General features: G+C 48.1%; 1 protein-coding gene across 2 annotated transcripts in view; it reads right to left on the reverse strand.

Annotated features, from left to right (window-relative positions):
* Window positions 1–21,773, reverse strand: part of VILL (villin like) — a 354,049-nt gene that overhangs the window by 150,416 nt on the left and 181,860 nt on the right. For both annotated transcript variants that reach the window (XM_069647691.1, XM_069647690.1), the window contains exon 4: window positions 4,626–4,822. In XM_069647691.1, the coding sequence (XP_069503792.1) occupies window positions 4,626–4,822 (197 nt within the window). The remainder of the gene's footprint in view (window positions 1–4,625; window positions 4,823–21,773) is intronic.

Consider the following 21,773-nt stretch of genomic DNA (forward strand, 5'->3'; position numbering starts at 1 on the left):
AGCAAGATAAGGAGATGGCGGGAGAAAGGGAGCTGAAGTGATGGTCACACAGTTGAAGAAAAGAGGGCAGGAGGCTGAGGACACTGGAGTGAAAGTGATCAAATATGTTAGACAGGATAGAGTGTATCTCTCAATCTCAGGGTCTAAAACGCAAGTTCTGAATAGAGTAGCAGGAAAAGGTCATCAAAGACTGTGTGTGCACAGGGCTGTGTCTGAGAATGGAAGTTCCCAGGTGGAATGGAAATGAGGAGTGCTTAGGGTGGACAACAGGCCTGATGGAAGCCTAAGGCACATGAAGGTGAGGAAAGGTGGCCAAGGGTCGGTTGATGTGACAGAAGGTCCAAATGGAGTAAAGGACAGGAAGAATGGGGATTATGGGGTAAGTGGGCCAGGTGCTAATACATGTGGTTTGATGTTGTTCATAGTGGGGTGATGGTTGTAGAGATAAACCAATACTATGGCCGGCTTTTTTGACCATTTATTTTTTTAAAGGTGGTGATGCCGAGAAGTGGATCCTGTGAAATTGACTCTTCTCTCCTTAATGCCACCTCAGTAGTATATCTAACACACGTTGTATCTGTAACGGTGTATCTCCTTAAGACATGTGTACGTTAGTGCACGGGGCAGGTCATGCCAAACCTCCGGTACCATATCCTATAGGACATGAACCCTCCCCATTCCCTGCAACGAATAAAACAATATTGGCAAAGCAAGTCTCATGCACAACTTGTCATTGCAATTAAAGCCAACTTTCAACTTGTATTTCACATAAAGCACAAATGTACGTCAAAACAGATGTTGGCAAAATGCCTAAAGAGTGAAACACATCCCAGTATTTTGGGGCAGTGTCCCACACGGGCTATATCAGCCGCACAGGTAGCTTGGCATAGTCCCATAGTCAAACGTGGAATGCACCAATGACTGCAGGTCAGAAGGCAACAGAAAAGACTGTAGATCCCTAACAGTCCTGAGATGAAAATACCCACCTTTAACAACTGTGGCCACGTGTAGGTGCATGTCACGCTGTAGATTAAATAGGATTTCAATGTCTCAAACCTTCATAACAGACCTAGGGGAATTCCATTAATCAATGGCACCTCACCTTCACCCTGACCGGCTTCATGTGCCTTTCCGAACCCACAATCATTATTTGCATGTTATCCATGTTACCCAAATCCAACTTCAGCCATATGGCCTCTGTCTATGAAGTGGCTCTGTCCAGACAGATTGTCATAAAGGGTTCAAGCACTATTTGAGGGCTACCTTGGAAAGACACATAGATTTGCTTTTTATCATCATATTAGCGGCATCCCAAAGACATACCTATAAATGATATATCTAAATGGGGTGCCGTAGACCTTGGACAACTATGGAGAGAGGACTGAGCTTTGAGATACTCAAAAAGGCACAGAATGAAATGACAAGACATGAGCACCAATTCTCACGCATGGGGCCCTTCCCAGCAGGAATAGGTGGGTCAACTCACTGTCACGGTCAACAGAGACAGCTGAAAGGTTCAGCATGCCAATGAACCAAGTACAGGCCCTGTCAGTGACCAATACAAAATGATCTCCCAACCAGATCAGGGCAAGCTCTGCACCATGACAGGCTCTAAATCCAGGCTGAACGAGGTCTACAATTCCATCCATTTCCAAGCAGTTTTCCAGTTGGTAAAACACTTTAATAAAAATCTTCCAACTCATGGGAAGATTTTACGTACTAAAATGTTTGTAAGCATAATCCAACCTGGCCACCACTGTTCCAAGGTTTTCCTTATGAAGGCTGGATAGACCGGCTTCCAAAAGGGATGTCATCCAATTCACACAAGGGATCAAGGCTTGTGTTCGACAGGAACCCTTTCACAAGTGCGGTCCTGCCTATCAACTTAATTCCCGAGGAGTAACTCACAGAATTTAAAAATGTCTACCAGAAAGGATCTGTGGTACCCATTGCAAAAAAAGCCTCTGAATGTAGAGTAGTCCAAAAAGGCAAAACTCAGCGATTGCACAAGACACCACCATTGCGAAAGATGAAAGAAAGACAGCCAACAGAGAGGGATAGGGGACTGGTAGGATTTGCATGCTTGCCACAGAAGTGCAGAGGGGTGGAAGAAAAAATAGAGTTGTGGAAGAAACATTGAGATGGCAGATATGGTGAGAACGAAAGGACCGAGATGTGAGTAGACAAGGACTTACGTTAAGAAGACCCTGTGGACGAGGACTTTTACAAGGGAGGAGGTTAGGGAAGGGGAGTTGACTGGAGATGCAAAGTGAGTGCTGTGTGCATGGGTGTCCAAGAGACTTAAATGGGAATTTCCCAGAAATGTGACGAGCGATCAAAGGGTAAGGGAGGTGGGACGCCTGGGAGCACCACCTGGATAACATTGAAAGATTGATGGGTGTGAGAAGGGCAGGGTGTAGGGAGGGGGCTGTGAGGGCTCCACCTGGCCTGAGAGAGGAATGAGTAAGATTCAGGCAAAAGGTTACAGAAAGCAGATTAGGTATTAGCCTAGTGCATTAGATCCAACTCTCTATTCCAAAATATCTTCCTTCCTAAGCTCTGAGCTCAGCTACCTCCAACTCACTGAGGGTCAGGCGTTTCCCCAGGCAGAGGGGGGGGGGGATTTCTCTCCTCTGCAGGTGCCTCCCTCTGTAAAAGTCTCCCTGCCCCTCTGAAACTTGAGCCGGACCAGCTTAAATTCCAGAAGCATCTCAAGACCTTCCTTTTCTCCTGTTTTCTCTCTCTCCCTGCTCTGCTGGCCTATCTGTCTGCTGTGCTGACTGGTTGCCTGGCTAGCCTCTGAGCCTCTCTGGACACCAGTCTCCTCCATGATCAGTCTGCACTGCACTGCCCCCGGGCCTACCGTGCACCAGGGGCTGTAACTGTAACCCCTTCAGTCCTCTGCATACTTGCACTTTCCCAGAGCCGCGCTGCCCTGGCTGCACTTACTCAGAGCAATGCTACCCTGATTGCACCTCCCACTTCCTTCTACCTGGCACTTCCCCTCCCCCTCCCCCTGCACTTTTTGCTGTCGCACTTGCACGATCTGAATGACACAAGGCCTACTAAGATCTTTTGTCTTGTCCTCCCTCTGTCTTCCCTACCTTCTCTTTTCACGCCTTGAAACACTTGTGTATAAGCGCCTTATAAATGACATAACATATCACATCATATCACACAAGCAAGGCCTGATACAGGCGGGAAGAGAGAGATTAGTTTGAGTCATTGCAGAAAGAGCCTTTGTAAATTGTTTCACAAAATAATGTTCACAAAGGGATTACTGTCAGATAGCCACATGGCACCCCTGTAAAGGCAGTGAGGAAAATGTTTGATGATTTCAATAGATTCACTAGAGTTGAATGTGTCCTATATAGACCCGCTAACTGGTCAATGGTGCAGTACATGTTACGTTCAACATTAACATGATGTCACAAATACATGTATACATATAGGATGGGCAGATGTGGTTCAGATACCTGATTGCTGCCTGACTCCTGACGTTCTTTCTCAACCAAATTGTGTGATCCTGGACAAATCCTTTACCTCACTGCTCATCCATTCCCATATGTTTTAAAGGGCTGGTTAGGCTTAGAAATCGGTTGACATCAAAATTAAGCAATGCATACAAGGGGACATTTTGACAGTTTTGCTCTCTTACGGAAATCGTACATTCATTTTGGAATAGCCAATTGTCTTGCAATGCAAAGGTCTACGAGATGTCAGCTACTTCTGGGCACCCAATGGCACTTTGCAAACCGTATGACCACATTTGTAGGACTCTGCTGAAGCCTACAGAAACCTTGAATCGATACAGGTGTGCACTTGGTCTCAAGCATTAACTTACACAGGTTCACATTTGTGGTCCTAAAGCTGAAGGGGCAAAAATGGTGCAGGCATGGAAGTGTTTGAAACATCCTAAACCTGATCCCAAGGGAAGTCTTAATAATAACACTAGCCATATTCGTGGCTGTACCTCTATTCCTGACCATGACATCAACCACAAAGCTAACCCGTATACTAACTCTCAGTCTATCAACCACTCCTATCCAAAACCTAACCCTTATCATACCCCTAACCGCAACCCCAAAGCTAACCCGTATACTAACTCTCAGTCTATCAACCACTCCTATCCGAAACCTAACCCTTATCATACCCTTAACGGCAACCCCAAAGCTAATTCTAGCTCTAACTCTAACCTTAAACCAAACCCTGCACCTAAATATAAAACCTATCCCAATTCTAATGCACTCTAACCTTAAACCAAACCCTGCACCTAAATATAAAACCTATCCCAATTCTAATGCTAACTTGGCTATAACGGCAACATTACGCATTGCCCAAGCTCCAACTCTAGTCTGGACCATAAACCTTAGCATCACGCTCAATTTAAGCCTCACATCGATCCTAAACCTACTTTGTCATTTGCCAGTGTAGCGCACTAGGAGACGTTGAGCACATGGTATTTCGTCCAGAAGCTTATGTTTTATTCTAGATGCTCCTACAGTTTGCAATGGCTGCAGAAGGGAGCAATCAAAAATGCTTGTGTCTGCTGCTCACATCCTCAGTCGTGACTTCATTACACATTTCAGTTTGTACCTGTGTTTTCTTGAACCCTTGCCACTTACATAACACCTTTTTTGAAGTAACTTTTGAAGGCTTCGGACTCATGCCCCTGCACCTCCCGATGCTGGATGGGGCTTCCACCCAAGTCATCGTCGAGCTGGGCAGTGTAGACGGCGGCGGCTCCCTGCTCATCTGGCGTGGAATCCTTCCCAATCCAGTAATGGATGTCGGTGATGACCCCGGTGGAAGTCTGTTTAATCTGCAAACCACATAAGAGAAAAGAAATATAGATCATACATCATACCAAAAACCAAGATAACCACTGATCACCACCCATACCTGAAGAGTTTAACCCAACATTGTTCCTTTATAATCCTACAAGGCAGTCTACGATTCATAAGGCTGGTCATGTTTAAGGGAAAAAATAAAACAACACAAACCGTGAGACATTGGAGATGATAGTAACATAGCATAAGTGGACATGTGTATTCTTTTGGACATATGAATATTTATAGACAACATGTATCTATGACATTTCTAATGCTTGTTCACATTTTTCATAACATAACCTATGTGGAGACATCTATTCTTAAAGACATATACATATTTCCTAGGCAAAAGAACATGTATCTATGACCTTTCTAATGCAAGTGTCACCTTTGTGTTACTAATGTGCAGAAGAGTTGATGCTTCACACAACTGCGCCCTCTTTTAGAGTAGCAATGGGTAAATCCTGTGACGGGCACAATTGGGCAGTACTATGAAGCACACACACGGTGTACATTATTAACACGAAAGTGACTCTTGGGTTAACAACAGTATGTATTGTCCATAAAATATAGGAAATCTGTTTTTTAAGGTGATAAACACATTGTACAATCGAGTGGAGTGATAAACAAACAATGCTCACAGCAGCCATGTGATGTAACGCATTATTGCTACATTTGCCCGAGTAGGGTTTACACTCTCCGCACCCATGAGGGTATTTGTTAGGCTTCCATGGGTAAGAGAGCAATAGCTGCCAACAACAGCAAATGATTTCACGTCACTCCACAGCAGTATTGAAGCACACACATAAATATAAACTGGTATGGTGGTATATAGTGCCATGCAGAAGGGAATAGTTTCTTACCTGTAACTCCATTTCTCCAGCATTGGTATCTTTCATGGATTCACATGCTTAGAATATTCCCCGTCGACAGACTGGGAACCCACGGTAAGCTTATAAAGCCATTTCCCATAGGAAAACGTTTGACACTTTTGTGTCCTATCTACATCGTTTTGGGCCGCGCACGCACGCCCCACTAGGACGTAGTGGTATAAATGCCCCGCCCCAGCGGCTCCCTTCAGATTTCGACCCCTCCAAAGTAGAACGGGGTGAAACAAGAACTACAAGACGATTGCATGTAGGGGAGGCCGGCGGGCGCATGTGAATCCATGAAAGATACCAATGCTGGAGAAATGGAGTTACAGGTAAGAAGCTATTCCCTTCTCCAGCATTGGATCTTTCATGGATTCACATGCTTAGAATAGAATGCACAGCAGTGAACCTGAAACAAGGGAGGAGGTGTGAATGCAATCCGGCACCCACCCCGTCCTGCAAAAGGCAAATCACGATCACATATGATTCTAAATTAAAACGTGCCACAGTACTGCACCAAGTAATATTCGTATAAGCCATAAAAGCATACATAAAACACACGCATTTACATCTATACATATATTCTTACATATATATATATATATATATATATATATATAGATATATAAATGCATATCCAAACCAGCATAGACCCTTCTCGAAGAAAAGGGCTTACCTTACTGAAAAAGATGTCGCAAGAATGCTCGTCCCATTTGTATCTCGTCCGCATGCTGTCGTTCGAGGCAGTAGTGGCGGGTGAATGTATGAGGCACTGAATATGCTGCCGCCCTGCAAATGTCTGTCAGTGGAATCCCCGCCCACAACGCCGTCGACGACGAAGTCGCCCTGGTTGAGTGAGCTCTCGGACGTCCTTGTAGCGGTTTCCCCACTTTTGAATGACAGAAGGCAATCGTCGACGAGACCCATCAGGCCAGTCCTTGTTTTGAAATTACCTTCCCCTTTGCCGAAGGCCCATATGCAACGAAGAGTTGCTGCGTAGATCAAAGTTGTTGAGTTTGATGAAGGTAAACTTTTAGAGCTCTCTTGACATCCAAGGTATGTAAGACCTTTTCCGCAGCTGATGAGGGGGTCGCGAAGAAGGTGGGCAGGACAATGGATGAGTGTTTATGATAAGTCATAGGAACTTTCGGGATGAAACAAGGACTTGTTGACAAAATCACCTTGTCTTTGAAAAATCTGAGATACGGAGGGACTATGACCAATGCTTGCAACTCTGAGATCCGTCTAGCCGATGTTATAGCTATTAGAAAAGCCACCTTCCATGATAAAAACTTCATCGACGATGTGGCCATTGGCTCAAAGAGTGGTTTCATTAACCCTGCCAGTACCATGTTCAGGCTCCACGTCGGTGGAAAAAGCTTAACCAGAGGGAACGTCCGGAACAAACCTCTCATGAAGTGTTTCACTAACCTGTCGCTAAACAAGGGCGTTGATTTCCTCCCTCTTGTGAACCTAGAGATGGCCACCAGGTGAACCTTTAGTGATGAAAAGGACAATCCACTCTTCGCCAAATGTAGTAGATACAGAAGAAGCTGTTCCGGAGTAACCCTCATTGGTTCCACTCCTGCCTGTCCTTGACACCACATACTGAATCTTCTCCACTTACACCTGTAGGACTTGTTGGTGGAACGGGCGCGCGCAGCCTGTAAGATCTTCCGACAGTCCGAGGGAATGTTCAAGGCACCAAATTCTGAAAAGTCAGGAGCCAAGCTGTGAGGTTGAGACTGCTCGGATTGTGATGCCACACTGTTCCCTCGTCCCAGGACAAGAGGTTGGGAACCTTCGGGAACGTTATTGGATGATCCGCTGACAGGTGAAGCAGGTCGGAAAACCATGGCTGTCTCAGCCAACACGGTGCCACCAAGATGACTCGGCACCTGTACCTGCGTATCCACTGCAGAGTTCTCCGTATCAGAGGAAACGGAGGGAAAGCGTAGAGGAACTTGCCCGTCCACGGGAAGGAAAACGCTTCTCCCCCCAAATCTTCCTGTGGCCACCTGCTGGTGTACATCTCGCACTTCTTGTTCGTTTTCGTGGTGAAGAGATCCAGCGGAGGCCACCCCCATTTCTCAAAGACCTTCGACAATTGATCGGTGTCTATTTCCCACTCGTGAATCTGGTCCATATTTCTGCTGAGCGAGTCCGCCTGTCCATTCCTTACTCCTGGAAGGTGATGAGCTACGATGGATATATCGTGTTTTAGAGCCCAGTGCCACACCTTCTGAGCCTCGACGGAGAGGGTTCTGGATCGTGTGCCGCCTTGCTTCCTTAAGTAAAACATCGCTGTGGTGTTGTCCGTCAAAACTCTCACTGTGGACCCCCTGATGTGAGGCAGGAACGCCCTCAGGGCCCAGCGTACCGCTCTCAATTCCAGAAGGTTGATGTGCAGGAGAGATTCCTTCTGAGACCAATGGCCTTGTGTCTGCAGAGTGCCCATGTGCGCTCCCCAGCCAGTTAGGGATGCGTCCGTCACTACGGTGAACCGGAACTCTGGTCCTGTAGGGGTACTCCTTTGGATATATTCTGAACTCTCTTCCACCACCGAAGAGCTAACAGGAGCTTGTCGTCGTCGTCGACGGTCAGCCTGTCTGACCAGAGGCCCTGAGCCTGCGTCCAACGATCCACTATAAACTGTTGCACTGGCCTCATGAACGGGCGGCAGTTGGGCACCAGAGGAATGCAGGACGCCATAGCCCCCAGGATTGATCGCAAACCCCAACTGTTGCAAGAGGCTCATGGTGTCCTGTAGACTCCTGTGCGTCGACATAGGGGAGGACCCCCTCACCAACCAGTCTTTGAGATACGGGTATACATGATGGCCTTGCCTTCTCAGCCAGGCTGCCACCGGAGCCAAGCATTTCATGAACGTTCTGGGGGAAGATTTCAGTCAAAAGGGAAGAACTGTGAACTGGTAGTGAGTCCGCCCTACCACAAACCTTAGGTACTTCTTGTGTCGCCGACACATCGGTATGTGGAAGTACGTGTCCTGCAGGTCCAGAGACGCCAGAAAATCCCCTTCTTGAACTGACCGGATCACCTCCTGGAGCGTGAGCATTTTGAACTTTATGTTTTTCAACGATTTGTTTAGCTCGCGCAGGTCTAGGATGGGACGCCACTTTCCATTTGGCTTTTTCACCACAAAGTATCGGGAATAAACCCCTTGACCCCTTTGTGACGACGGGACTAGTTCTATAGCCCCTTTTTGTAGCATAAGTGCTACTTCCTGCAGCAACACGCTCAGATGGGATTGAGCTACACCCGCCGGAATGTCTGTATTTTACTGAGTCCAACACCCATTGATCTGTTGTTATTAGCTCCCATTCGTTGATGTAACATGATACTCTGCCCCCCAGAACGTTCCGAAGCCCGTCATTACTGGTCCTTGTTCTGCTTATCCCTCGTCGACAACGAGTAACCTGCTCTCTTCTTGGGGGCCTGGTAGTCCCGGCGACGTTTAGCCACTTGCGAAGCTCGCCTGTATCCCTGAGAGGAATATGCTGGCCTACCGATGGGTCTGTCCAACGATGTCGAGAATCTGGAATTCCCCGATGCTCCCCTGAAGGGACGAAAAGACCGGAAACTCTGACCACTCTGGAGGGCCCCCAAGGAACGCGCCGTGTCCGAGTCCTCCTTCATGCCCTTCAGGGCTTCGTCGACCTTCTCGCCGAAGAGGAGGTCTCCTTCAAAAGGCATATCCAGTACCTTGTACTGCACCTCCGGTCGGGAGTTGGTGCATTTCAGCCATGCTTGCCGTCGGAGAACCACACCGTTGTTCACCTGCTTGAACCCCGACTCTGCAAGGTCTACTGCGATGTTTATGGCATGATTTGAAGCCTCTTCACCTTCCCTGACCAGCAACATAGCTGCTTTGCGATGTTCATCTGGAAGGTGTTCCAGTATAGGAGCCAGCCGATGCCACATCTCCCTGTCGTATCTAGCAACTATGGCTAGAGAATTGGCCGCCTTCACTGTTGTAGCACCTACCGACAGGGCTTTTTTGCCGAAAGCATCCTGTCATCTGGCATCACTTTCCGGGGGGGTCGTACACTTATGTTGAGCCCTTGCCTTTCTCGCTGCCGCCGCCGATGTCACAGAGTCAGGAGTTGGTTGTGAGGAAAGGCACTTGGGAGTCGAGTCCGGGGCTTTACATTTTTTCTCTAGACAACCCTTTATCGCTGGCTCTGAGAAAGGGTGACGCATGGTTTGAAGTCCTTCCTTCCACACATGCTCCAGGATGGGCACTGAAAACACTGACCTTCTCCTTTTCCCCATGTGGTCGAAAAGAAAACAGTCCTTTTTTTCTTCGTCTTGGGCCAGCCCGAATTCCGTACAAGCCCTGGCCATCATGTTGTGAAATGACCCGATATCGTCTGGGGGAGACGGCTGAGCCGGGCTCCTCGGGGCTTCCAATTCTGCATCGGACTCCCAGGTCGGATCCCTGGAGGGGGAAAGGGAGACCACATCGTCATCGCCTGCGGTCCAGGAACGGTTGATGTCCACTGTGTCAGCGGCAGAGAAGTAGTTGATGGCTGCCCTACCGTCGACGACGGTGGTGGTCGTGCAGGCTTATGCGTTGTTCTCGCTTTTTCTGAACTCGACCTGCGTTTCTCTGCCTCTCGACTCGAGGCCGATCTATGACGATCGCCCGAGGAGGATATAGATATTTCTTTGTCTTTCCTTGCTGAAGATGAGGACGAAGAGGCCTTCTTCAAAGAAAAGTCCCTGGAATGGCCTACCGATGATTCCTTGTCCACCGGTCGCGATTTCTTTACCGGGGGTTCCGACGACGATAAGCGGCGCGGGGCCCCTGAAGATTTTGACACTGAGGCCGCGCTGCGTGTGGAGCCCACCTCCGAAGGCGGGTATGCCCCCTCTCCGTCGTTCAACCATGCTACAAGTGTGCGACTCCGATCTTTAAGAGTCTTCTGGGAGAAGCCCTTACATATGTCGCACTTGTCAGCCGAGTGATGAGGGTGCAGACAGTATATGCAGTCCATATGTCCGTCCCCCTCGTACACCTTCTTTAGTCCGCACGTAGCGCACGGGCGGAAAAGTGCTTTTCCCAACATTAGGAGAAAAACTGCAACAGCACAACCTATCAAGTAGAAATTACACGATGTACTCCCACTTTGGAGACGGTTGAAATCTGAAGGGAGCCGCGGGGCGGGGCATTTATACCACTACGTACTAGTGGGGCATGCGTGCGCGGCCCAAAACGACGTAGATAGGACACAAAAGTGTTGAACGTTTTCCTATGGGAAACGGCTTTATAAGCTTACCGAGGGTTCCCAATCTGTCGACGGGGAATATTCTAAGCATGTGAATCCATGAAAGATCCAATGCTGGAGAAATCACTGCACACTTACTTGGTGAATAAAGTATTAATACAGTTTGCAAATAAAAAAGATAATGTGCAGTGATAACAACAAGCCCATTATGAATAACTGAGTATCCACCTCCACCCCTTTCACAAAGGCACAATGCACGCATCAGAAGGTAGGCCATGCGTGGCTTCAAATTAGCACAAATATGGCGGCCTGTGGAGCTGCACCCAGTTCCAGTATGCCCAGGAAGGACATGACACAGGTAAGACCACTTGACTGGTAAGCCTGCATTATAAACCACAGGAGCCTCATGGATCTATGCATTACATGCACATTCTGTGCTACTTATATGTTCCTTCTCATTCTACGCCCGTCCAACTATATGAAGACTTGTTGGCCCAAAAGGGGAAACACGTATGTGTCCAGACCTCAAAAGCGGTGAGTGCATTTACCACCTCACCATTAACGTCCCTTCCACAGTTGGCATGAGCAAATCCCTATTCCAAGTGTTTCCTTGTCTTTGCAGCAGCCCATCCCAAGAAAAGACAAGGAGCAGGGCTTGACTCCTTTTCTTTGCACAGAGGGAAGGGTGAGAACCCTGCCTGTGACTAAAAGCAATTACCAGGTAATCTCACTTGCATTCCTAAAAGTATTGTCTGTGAATAACACATACTGATGACTATGTACTGTTTGTCTATATTGCACATATTGTGGTCTACTAGTATGATGGAATCTCGTGACTAGGATTCTGTGTGGCTCATTTTAACTGTTTCACATTATTATGAAATGTTTTAATTTTCTGTGATTGGGTTTTTTTTTGTGGCACACTATGGCAAAAACGAAAGAATAACAAAAACGAGTATGTTCAATCAGAAGAGATGACAATAGCCTATTTGCTCTGGCTCAGATCAGGGTTGCATTGCTTCTTTTCAAGACATGATGGATAGGTTCCCAGAGTTGTGTACACCCTTATCATGAACTGGCTTTGTGACCAGACATAAGCACCTGTCCTGAAGAATGCTTCAAAGAACACCCAAACAGAAACTAGGTGTCTCTATGGAGAGGAGTGTCAGTTGTTTGTGTATGAGTGACACCCCACTTTAACTAAATGCTCTTATCTTTTTTTGTATGATCTCCTCTTACTCCAGTAAGAATGAATTTGGTAAACTGTATAGGAGGATAGTGAGGGATAAGATTTAATTTGAGAAATGTAACTTTCCGATTGATGGAGCACCACTAGTACAAGTTGGCATGTACTCAATTTCTTACCCACTTGGACTGAAATCCATTCCAACACTTAGATTTCATAACCCTGGGATCTGTGCACCTTCCTTTAGATATGCATGGCGTCATCATGACTAGGGACATCTGATAGCCCCCTACATGTACAGCACCGTTCTTCTTTCCTATCAGAATAATTTGATTTAGCTTATAGCTAAAAAAACCTTCTTTTTTTTTTAGAATCCAACTGTTTCTCTCTAAACAGAAAGAGAAATGCTACACATAGCAAATGTGGTCATCATTTGTCTTTTGCTTTTCGGTTATTAGAATAGACATGAGTTGAGGAGAGTACTAATGGGCTTCCGTGTAGCTGGCCGAGTGCTTTATTGAGATGAAGCTTGCTTGTAGGTTGCAACATGTGTTGGCTATGTGCAAATGCCCTAGGGATAGCCTGTTGAGGGCCAGTGTGTGTCTGTGTGAATTATTTATTAAACAACCGTGGACTGTATAAACAGCAGCTGCATTGGAATACATGATGGAGTTCCTTTTAATTGACCACCCGTGCCCTATTCTAACAGGATATTGCGTAGGTCTGGTGATATAGCACAGAGAGAGCGGAGGGCCCGGAGTAGCAAGAGAAGGAGATACAGATGGTCCCCATAGGTACTGAAATATAGAGCAAAATCGGGAAAGTGCAGGAAATAAACTCCCAGAGACAGGGAATCCACAACAGAATCCATAAGTTCTTAACAGTGGCAATGAACGTCGCTGAGAAGCGACATATCAAGCACGGGACACGTGCTTATATGGCACTGAGGAGCAAAGGAAAATAAGGCATGTGTCTGGGCACCGCAGCGGCATGCGGCCAGGGTGCACAGTTTCCTAACAGCGCATGCACACAACGGAAACACGAATCCTAGGATACTGCGCTGTCCAGTATGGTGGCCCCAATGATGGTGAGGCCCGTGGAGAAGTGTCCGGCAATACTGCCTGGAGGGCAGGAGACCCATTAAGTGGGGCAAACAGCACAGGGTTTACTCCTCTGCATCACGCTTATTGGCAGCTGCAACTGATCACCCTCTGACGATCAGTCTGACTGTGACCCTTATTTGGGGTCAAGAGACGTGCATTCGAGGAATAAAAAACGTTTGGGACTGTTTATTGTGACATTTGATTGCTTCTTGTGTATGCTTTGATTTGTGGTGCTGCTTTTATTGCCACCCCTTACTTATCCTTAGTGTATCCTTCCCCCTTAAACTTTGCTTTAGTTTACCCCTTCACTGTCCTTTATTTTCCACTCCTTCCTTTTCTTGATTTATTCAGCGGTATTGCATTTTTTGATTGGTGGGAGCAGTTGTTGTGGTTGGATCAGGGTAGGCAGTTGTTAAAGCAGCTGGCTTTCGATCAACACCTCATCCCAGGAGGTGTATATGGGCTGCTGGGGCGTGGGTGCGGCAGTGCCTTTTAGGAGAACCTGGTACCAGCTCAGTGAAAGGGAAAGGGGTGGGAATGCTTACAGGTGATGGGACTTGTGGTGGAGTCTGTTGTTAAGGGGTCAGTTTGGGCAACTAAACAGCAACAGCAAGCGGCAGAACTAAAGGAGACAGAGGACGCTGAGGCAGAGCAAGTGTGGGAGAAGGAGGGTTAGGTGGTAGATGAGGCGGTGCTGGAAGTGTTGGGGTAGGACCACATGTTGATGCAAAATGGTGGAGGTGTCAGTCACTGAGCTTATGAGAAAGGAGTGGCTGACAGCTGGGATGGGGAGCAGGAGGAGGCAACTGCGTTGATGCAGGAAGCTACTTTAAGGTGGGAGGAGGAGGCTGATACTGTTTGGCCTATTGTTGCGCACTATTAAGGCAGGCAAAAGGTCAGGAAACTGCCCCACTTATACCTGTCAAATGGAGATGTGGGCATGGGTAAATAACTGCTTTTGCCTGTCTACTTTTTTTAAGCAGGGTTCAGAGCAAGGCCTTTTTACAATGGCTCTCACACCTCCCAATCAAAAATAGCAGATGACGATCTTGCATAACCATATAGCCATGTCCGTGTGTACATCTACAATGGACAGCGGTCCACACTGCCCGAGAGGAACAGGTTTTGAAGTCAGCCCAGCCCCACCCCTCCGAGTCATCGATGTCACTGGATGAGAGGTGGCAACGCTTCCCAGAGATCACCTACCCATGGTCATGGGTGTATCTCAGAGCAGGGGGCATGCCAAAGGTCCACCCTTATCTGGTAGAATCTTGAGTCACCAAATAGAGTGAAATGGAGGTGGTCCCGTGAGTTCACTGTCAGGCATTTGTTTTGTTGTGTGGCACTGCACAAATGAGAGAGTTGAGAAGTTTGCTTGTGTGATGGGAGGATTGAGGTAGAAGCCTACTTCAGCAGCCTCACGTCAGAGGTTGCGTCCCTACAGAAGCATGGAGGGTGAGCATACATCCCAAGCAGACAGCATAAATGTGCTTGTTACTATGGCTGGGATTTACACATTGTAACTCAACCGCAGACTCCCTGACATTCTTCTGTCGCTTTTTAAAAATTCAGTGTCAATGCCTCCTTCTCTGTTAATCTCTTCTGTATCACTTCTTCCTTACATAGTGTCTCTCATTCTTAACGCTCTGCTGTTCTATTTCTTCCTTACTGCGCTTTTTCTGCCCCCTTCCTCCTCCATGGGCTACACTTCCATTCTCTTCTTCCCTCACCTTAACACTAGCAATATATTTTTCCCTTTCATCCCCTTAAATTCAGTCTCTTATCTCTCCTCCATTCACAGTTCCCACTCCACATTCTCCCCCCATTCATCCGACCCATTGTGTCGCTCCTCTTGCTCCAGTTCTGTCTCTTACTTCTCTAGCCCTGCGCCCATTGGTCTGTTGGCCTCTAAACTTTGCATTAAGTCTATTGGCTCCCTGTCATTCTTCATGTGTGTCTTCTCTTTCTCTCCCTTCTGTTGCGTCTGATCCCTCTCTTTCACAATGCTGCTTATCAATCCTCTCTCTTTTCCCCTTCCATTCTGTCTCTTTTAATTTCTCTCCCATTCAATCTGTCTATTTTCCTGTTTGGTCTCTTTTCTTACCATTTAGACTGACGAGTCTTAGTTTCTCATTACCATTTTCCCTCGTCTTTCAATCATCTGTCCTCTATCATCCCATCTAGGTTCTCTCTCCATTTCCCTGCTCTTTCTCTTTCTGTTTCCTCCTCTCTCACAGAGTTTTTCCCTCTCAATCTGTGTTCTTTCCTGTCACATTCTGGCACTCTGTTTCACTCATCTACCTCCTATTCTGTCTCACTTTCTTCCTCATATTCCACCTCACTCCATCTCCCCCCTATTCTTTATCACTCAATCGCCCTCCTACACCACCTCACTTCATTTCTGTTTGATTCTGCCTGACTACATCTCCCTTCTATTCCATCTCACTCGTCTGCCTCCTATTCTGTCTCACTCTCTCCTATTCCGCCTCACTCCATCTCCCTTCTATTCCATCTAACTACGTCTCTCTCCTATTCTGTATCACTCCGTTTCCCTCCTATTCTGCCTCACTCCATCTCCCTTCTATTCCATCTAACTACGTCTCTCTCCAATTCTGTATCACTCCGTCTCGCTCCTATTCTGCCTCACTCCATCTCCCTTGTATTCCGTTTCACTCTGTCTCCCTCCTATTCCATCTCAGTCCATCTCCCCCCTATTCTGTCACACCTCCCCTCCTAATCTGTATGATATGATATGGCATTTATAACGCACCTATACACAAGTGTTTCAATGCGCGACGTGGCAAGGGAGGGAGAACAAAGGGAGGACAGACAACAATCCTACTAGGCCAGGTCTCATAGGTGTCATTCAGATCGTGCAAGTGCATAGGATGGAGGAAGGGGGGGAAATCCGGGATGAGGGGGAAGGGACAATGCAGTACATGGGAATAGAATAATAACAATAAGTAAAAACGGCCAGCAGGTGGCACGTGCAAAGATAAGTGCAGACTGTAAGGGATACAGAAACAGTGCCCAAGTGCGGGAGTTGCCAGGCAGGCAGTGCAGGTGTGTGTGACTGGTGGGGGAGGGACCTGGGCCCGAGATCAGAGGGTGGCCAGGTAACAAGTGGAGTTTCAGTTTCAGCCAGGAGGTCAGTAGGGGAGAGGAGGAGAAAAAGCAGAAGCAAAGAAAAAGGTTTTGAGGTGCTTCCGGAACCAGAGATGGTTCTCCTCAAGTTTCAGGGTGTCAGGGAGGCTGTTCCAGAGGGAGGCCCCAGCTGAGGAAAGAGATCAACCACCAACTCATTGCTTGGAGAAGCGACTGACCCTGAGGGAATTGGAGGCGGATGAGCGAAGAGCTCGAGAAGGAAGATATTTAGGAAGAGAGAGTGGAAGGTATTGAGGCCCCAGGCCCCAGAAGGCCTTGCAGACAATGCAGAGGGTTTTGAACTTAATCCTTGCAGCCACTGGGAGACAGTACAGAGATTTCAGTCCTGGAGAGATACGATCCCTGGGCTTGAGGCCAAGGACAAGTCTCACAGTACTGTTCTGGATGAGTTGCAGAGGGCGGAGAGTAGAGGCAGGCATATTTAGAAAGAGGCTGTTGCAATTGTCCAGCCTAGAGAGAACCGGAGCTCTGGCGACAGTGAGCTTCTGGGGGAAGGAGAGGATAGGAAGAATACCTCTGAGGAGGTGCAGCTGGTATTGTGACTTCTATTGAGACATCAGAGACGTGAGGAGAGAAGGAGAGTGTGGAGTCGAAGGTGACCCCGAGGTTTTTAGCCTCGCAGGTGGGAGCAGGAAGAGGGCCAAGAAAGGCCGGCCAGAGAGTGACAGGAAAGGAGGGAGTGTGTGTGCCGATGATGAGAATCTCAGTCTTACTGGCATTAAGGCAGAGGTCATTGGTGGCACACCACTCCTGGATAGCAGACAGACAGTCAGTGATGAGAGGTGGAGAAGAGGTGGCCGAAGGTAGCCTGAAAATGAGCTGAGTGTCATCCGCATAGCACTGAAAGTTGGGGCAGAGTGCGGCAATGCAGTGGGCAAGAATTGCCTGATATTGGTTGAACAGCCAGGAAGAGAGGTTAGACCCCTGGGGGACACCACAGGTAGATAAAAAGATAGAAGAGAGGAAGGGCCCAAGTTGGACCTGGGAGGGTCAGTCAGAGAGGAAAGAAGTCAGCCAAGCCAGGGCCTGACCGGTGATACCTAGGTTATCACAGAGACATTTGTTCAGGATGGTATGGTTGACCGTGTCAAAGGCAGAAGAGAGATCAAGCAAGATGAGGACACAGCGGGTGTTAGAATCAAGGTTGGAGAGCAGGTCTTCACGGATGTTCAGGAGAGTAGTTTCTGTGCTTCTGGCAGCTCTGAAGCCAGACTGATGATCATAAAGACAATCAACAGATTCAGTGTGGAGATTAAGCTGGGAGATGGCCAGCTTTTCTTGGAGTTTGCCCAGGAAGGGAGTGATGGAGATTGGGTGATAGCTAGCTGGGCAGGAGGGGTTGGCTGAGGGTTTCTTAAGAAGAGGGTGCACAACGGAGTGCTTCTGGGGGGATGGGATGATTCTAGTGGTGAAGGAGTGGTTGCAGAAGTCGGCCAGGGCAGGAGCCAGGGAGTCGATGTGATCCTTGATGGTTTTGGAGGAGCAGGGGTGAACCTGTTTTGACAAGACTTTCATAGATCGGACTTGTCTAGAACCTCGTCTGCGGAGAACAGGGGAAATGCAGAGAAAGGAGGGAGGAGCGATGGCTGCAGAAGGTCCCGAGGAGGAGCAGGAAGTAGAGGGAGGGGAGAGGAGGAGAGTGAGGACAGGATGTCCTGAGTTTTAGAGATGAAATGAGAAGCTAGCGCCGTGCAGAAGGCCTGGGAAGGGACAAGAGAGGTAGAGACTGCGGCAGGATTGGCCAGTTCCTTGCAGATTTTAAAGAGTTCAGCCGAGTTGTTAGATGCCGCAGAGATGCGGGCTTGGATATGAGCTCTCTTCTTCGTGAGGGCAGAGCGCTGGTATTGCCTTTGGAGCAGGCAGCAGGCCAGTTTGTCAGAGGATGTACATGAAGCACACCATTTCCTCTTGGCCACCCTGCACTTGCGTTTAAGGGTGACGAGATCTGAGTTGTACCAGGAGTTGCACTTGGCTTTGGGCTTCATGCGGATTGTCATGACAGGGGAAAGAATATCAAGAGTATCAGATATAGCAGAGTGGAGCATGGAAAGGGCTGTGTCAGGGTGAGAGTCAGCCATAGAGGTTGGGGGGGTGAGAAAGTGGTGGCAAAAGCCTCAACTGACACACGCTTCATGGGTTGGATGACCGAGAAGGTGGGTGGCAGTGATGGAAGTGGCTTGGCCTAAGGGGTAGAGAGGGTGAGGTGGAAGGAAAAGAGAAAGTGATCACTCCAGGAGAGAGGAGTGCTGAGAGGGACAGAAAGGGGCAGGTCTGAGGAGATCAAAACATCCAGAGTGTGCCCTGCAGAGTGAGTCGGGCCAGAGGGGAGAATAGAGAGTGAGAGAGAGTCGCAGAGGTTGCGAAAGAGTCCAGAGGGAGGACAGGAGGCCTCCAGGTGGATGTTGATGTCTCCAAGAAGGAGGAGTTGAGTGGTCGAGACCAGGAGTGAAGAGGAGAGGTCCGCCAACTCAGAGAGGAAGGAGATCTGACCAGGTGGCCGATAGATAGTAGCCACAGTGAGGGAATGGCTAGGGCAGAGAAAGAGCCTGCAGATGAGGCATTCGAAAGAGGAGTAGGGGAAGATCAGGCTACACCCCCCTCCGGAGCGGTTGGACCTGGGCGGGGAGAGGATCTTGTAGCCGTCAGGGGGGAGCGTGTCAAAGCTTGTGACAGAGCTGGCCATGAAACATGTCTCAGTGAGACCGAGGACATCGAGGTCAAGTTCCTCCAGAAGGCGGCAGATGTCGGAGGAGTGTTTGACAGCTGAGCGAGAGTTAAGAGTGGCAATATGGAGAAGGTTGCCGTCCATGAAGGACTTTCAGGGAGGGATATAAATCAGAGGTACGCCCTGCGGAGGAGTAGAAGGAGCCCGAGGGGGGGGGCAGAAAGGGATTAAGAGGGCAAGGTAGCCTAGGAGGAGGCAGCAGGGGGGGGGGCGAGGAAGCCGTGGAGGGGGGAGAGGGGACAGCAGGAGAAGAAAGGAAATTGATGAGGCGCGGGAAGCGACTATCGAAGAGGAGAAGGTTGGCCTGAGGGTCTTGGACCAGGACGGTGTCATTCACATAAACATGAATGAAGACCTTAGAGGAGTGGAAGGAGGCCAGGAGGGCATCCCACCGGGTGCCACCATTAATAGGAGAAGAAGAGAAAGGGGAGAGCACAGAGACCATATGTAGAGTCCATAGGTCTGGCGAGGAAATGAAAAAGAAGATGTCAGTGAAAGTTTGCCTGGAGGAGGCACTGGTATAGGTGTCAGCGGTAGGGAGACCTGGGTTGGGGACCAGGATGTCTGTTTTAAACTTCTTCCTACCAGATTAGTGAGGAGGGCAGGATAGTCGATAGAGAAGCAGTTAGAAAAAATAGGAGAGACAGAGAGCACCATAGAGTAGAAGGGGAGAGGAGAGAGGGAAGTGGGGAACACTAGGGAAGGACACAGGGCAGAGTATCACTCCATCACACTCCTTTTCTGTTTCTCCATCTCCCTTGAATTCTGTTTAACCCCCCATAAATTCTGTCTCACCCTCTCCATCCTATTATGTCTCACTCTAGACTCCTGTTCTGTCCCTCACATTCTGTTTCTTGTTCCTTTTCTATTTTAGCTCAACCTCTTATCCCCTCCATTAATTTCCTTCTCCTGTTTGCTCCTCTTCTCTGTAGGAGTATTTCGTCTCTCTCCTCTGTCCTGTCCCATTCTGTGAGTGTCTCTCTCCTGATCTCAGACACACTTTTTTCGCCTCCTGCTATGCCTTACATTCTGTCTCTTTTCTTGGCCCTGTTCTCTGGCATCCTCGCTTCCCTTCCGCCAGCCCCTCTTTCTGGGCCTCTTTCTCCCTACCACGTAGATTATTTTTCATGGCCATGCTTACTTTGTCTATGGTTTTACCTTATTATGTGTCTGGCCTGTTCTTTTTCAAACTATTGATATCCTTGTTAACCCCCAGCGGTCCATATTAACCATGTTGCGGGGAGAGGTAACATTACCTGACTCCATTTCAGAAGTGTTCTTCAGGTAAAGAAAGTAAACGCAGCGTGGACTCTTCCATGCTGTGTGTTCACTTCTTGAAAGGAACACCTGACTGAAAGGCAAAATGCAAAGACAGCCCTTGCTTCAACACAGCCGATAAACATTGATTGGCTGTTAATGGTTCTTCAAGCTGTGAGATTTGTGCCACCCTCTGGCTCCCCTGGCATGGTTCCACGCCCAACACGGGGGCACGCCTTATAGAATGAAGAACACTGGCTGAGGCAGTGGCAAGAGAAGGCAGGCATGAGCCGCTGAATGGAGTGTTCATTCTCTCGCAGCCGATTGGCTAAGCACATGCCCCCAAGGCGCCAATGGGTGCTGCAGCTCCTGATACATCTCTGTGAAAGGCTACTGTCTTCATCTCACAAGGTAGTTTTATCGATGCCCGGTCTTCTTACCGCGACATACATTTTGTGGTTTACCTTACAGCAAGACAATGGGGGGGGGGCGGCTCCCCATGGAAATGTTTCAGAAATACAGGAGAGGCAGAGCAGCAAGATTGAAGGGATCAGAGAGCAGAAGGTACAGCTGTACAAAGAATGCTGCTGTAAAATGACCCCAGTCTGAGTTCATCAGCTTTGGGTGCAGTCTCGAGCACCGGCCATGCAGAGTGGCTTAGGAATGCCAACTATGCCTTTGAGGCAGTTCTAGCATGTCCCAGTTTAAGCCAGTCAATTATTTTCTGATTGTGTTCTAGAGAAGGAGAGGAGTTAATCCTTAACTTGTTAATCCTCAGTTACTTTACAATATATGGGAACAAGTCATATTCGCTTCAGTGTGTGCAAATGGACAAAATAACCAATTTTCTCATAATGATGATGCTTAATCAATGTTTCTTGTCAATGTGTAACATTACAGATGTCTCCTCACGCCTTGCTTGGGGATAACAGTTATGTTCCGTGGGACCACCGTGGTGCACACGGACCGCAAAGTGTGGGGAATGATCAAGCAAGACTTCCAAATAGAACAAGTATTAGCAGTGCCAACAGTTTGGGCTTTTGTGTCTGGATATGCAGGCTCTTGCCAAGCATGGCCGTAGTGGTATTAACTGGCCATTGATGGTAGCAGGTGCCAAATGGTGCGAGTACCTGGCCATCTAATAGCAGTGCCTGGCAAATGCCTAATACTTATACCCAAGCCATAACTGTTGGCTTTGCCAATGCCTGTTTTTAGCAGGACTTCTGTGAAGGACACACATAGTGCTTATAAATAGAGTGGATGAAGGCAGACCTGGTTAAGACATTTTTATTACACCCATAGCTGGTTTACAGCTCCAATTAAGCCATTAACTCTCAGAAGACTGCTTTGAAAAACAATAGCAGGCACTTTGAGTGAAAAGTTT

This window comes from Ambystoma mexicanum, chromosome 2q (assembly GCF_040938575.1).
Source record: "Ambystoma mexicanum isolate Mex_15411 chromosome 2q, UKY_AmexF1_1, whole genome shotgun sequence".
Lineage (NCBI taxonomy): Eukaryota > Metazoa > Chordata > Amphibia > Caudata > Ambystomatidae > Ambystoma > Ambystoma mexicanum.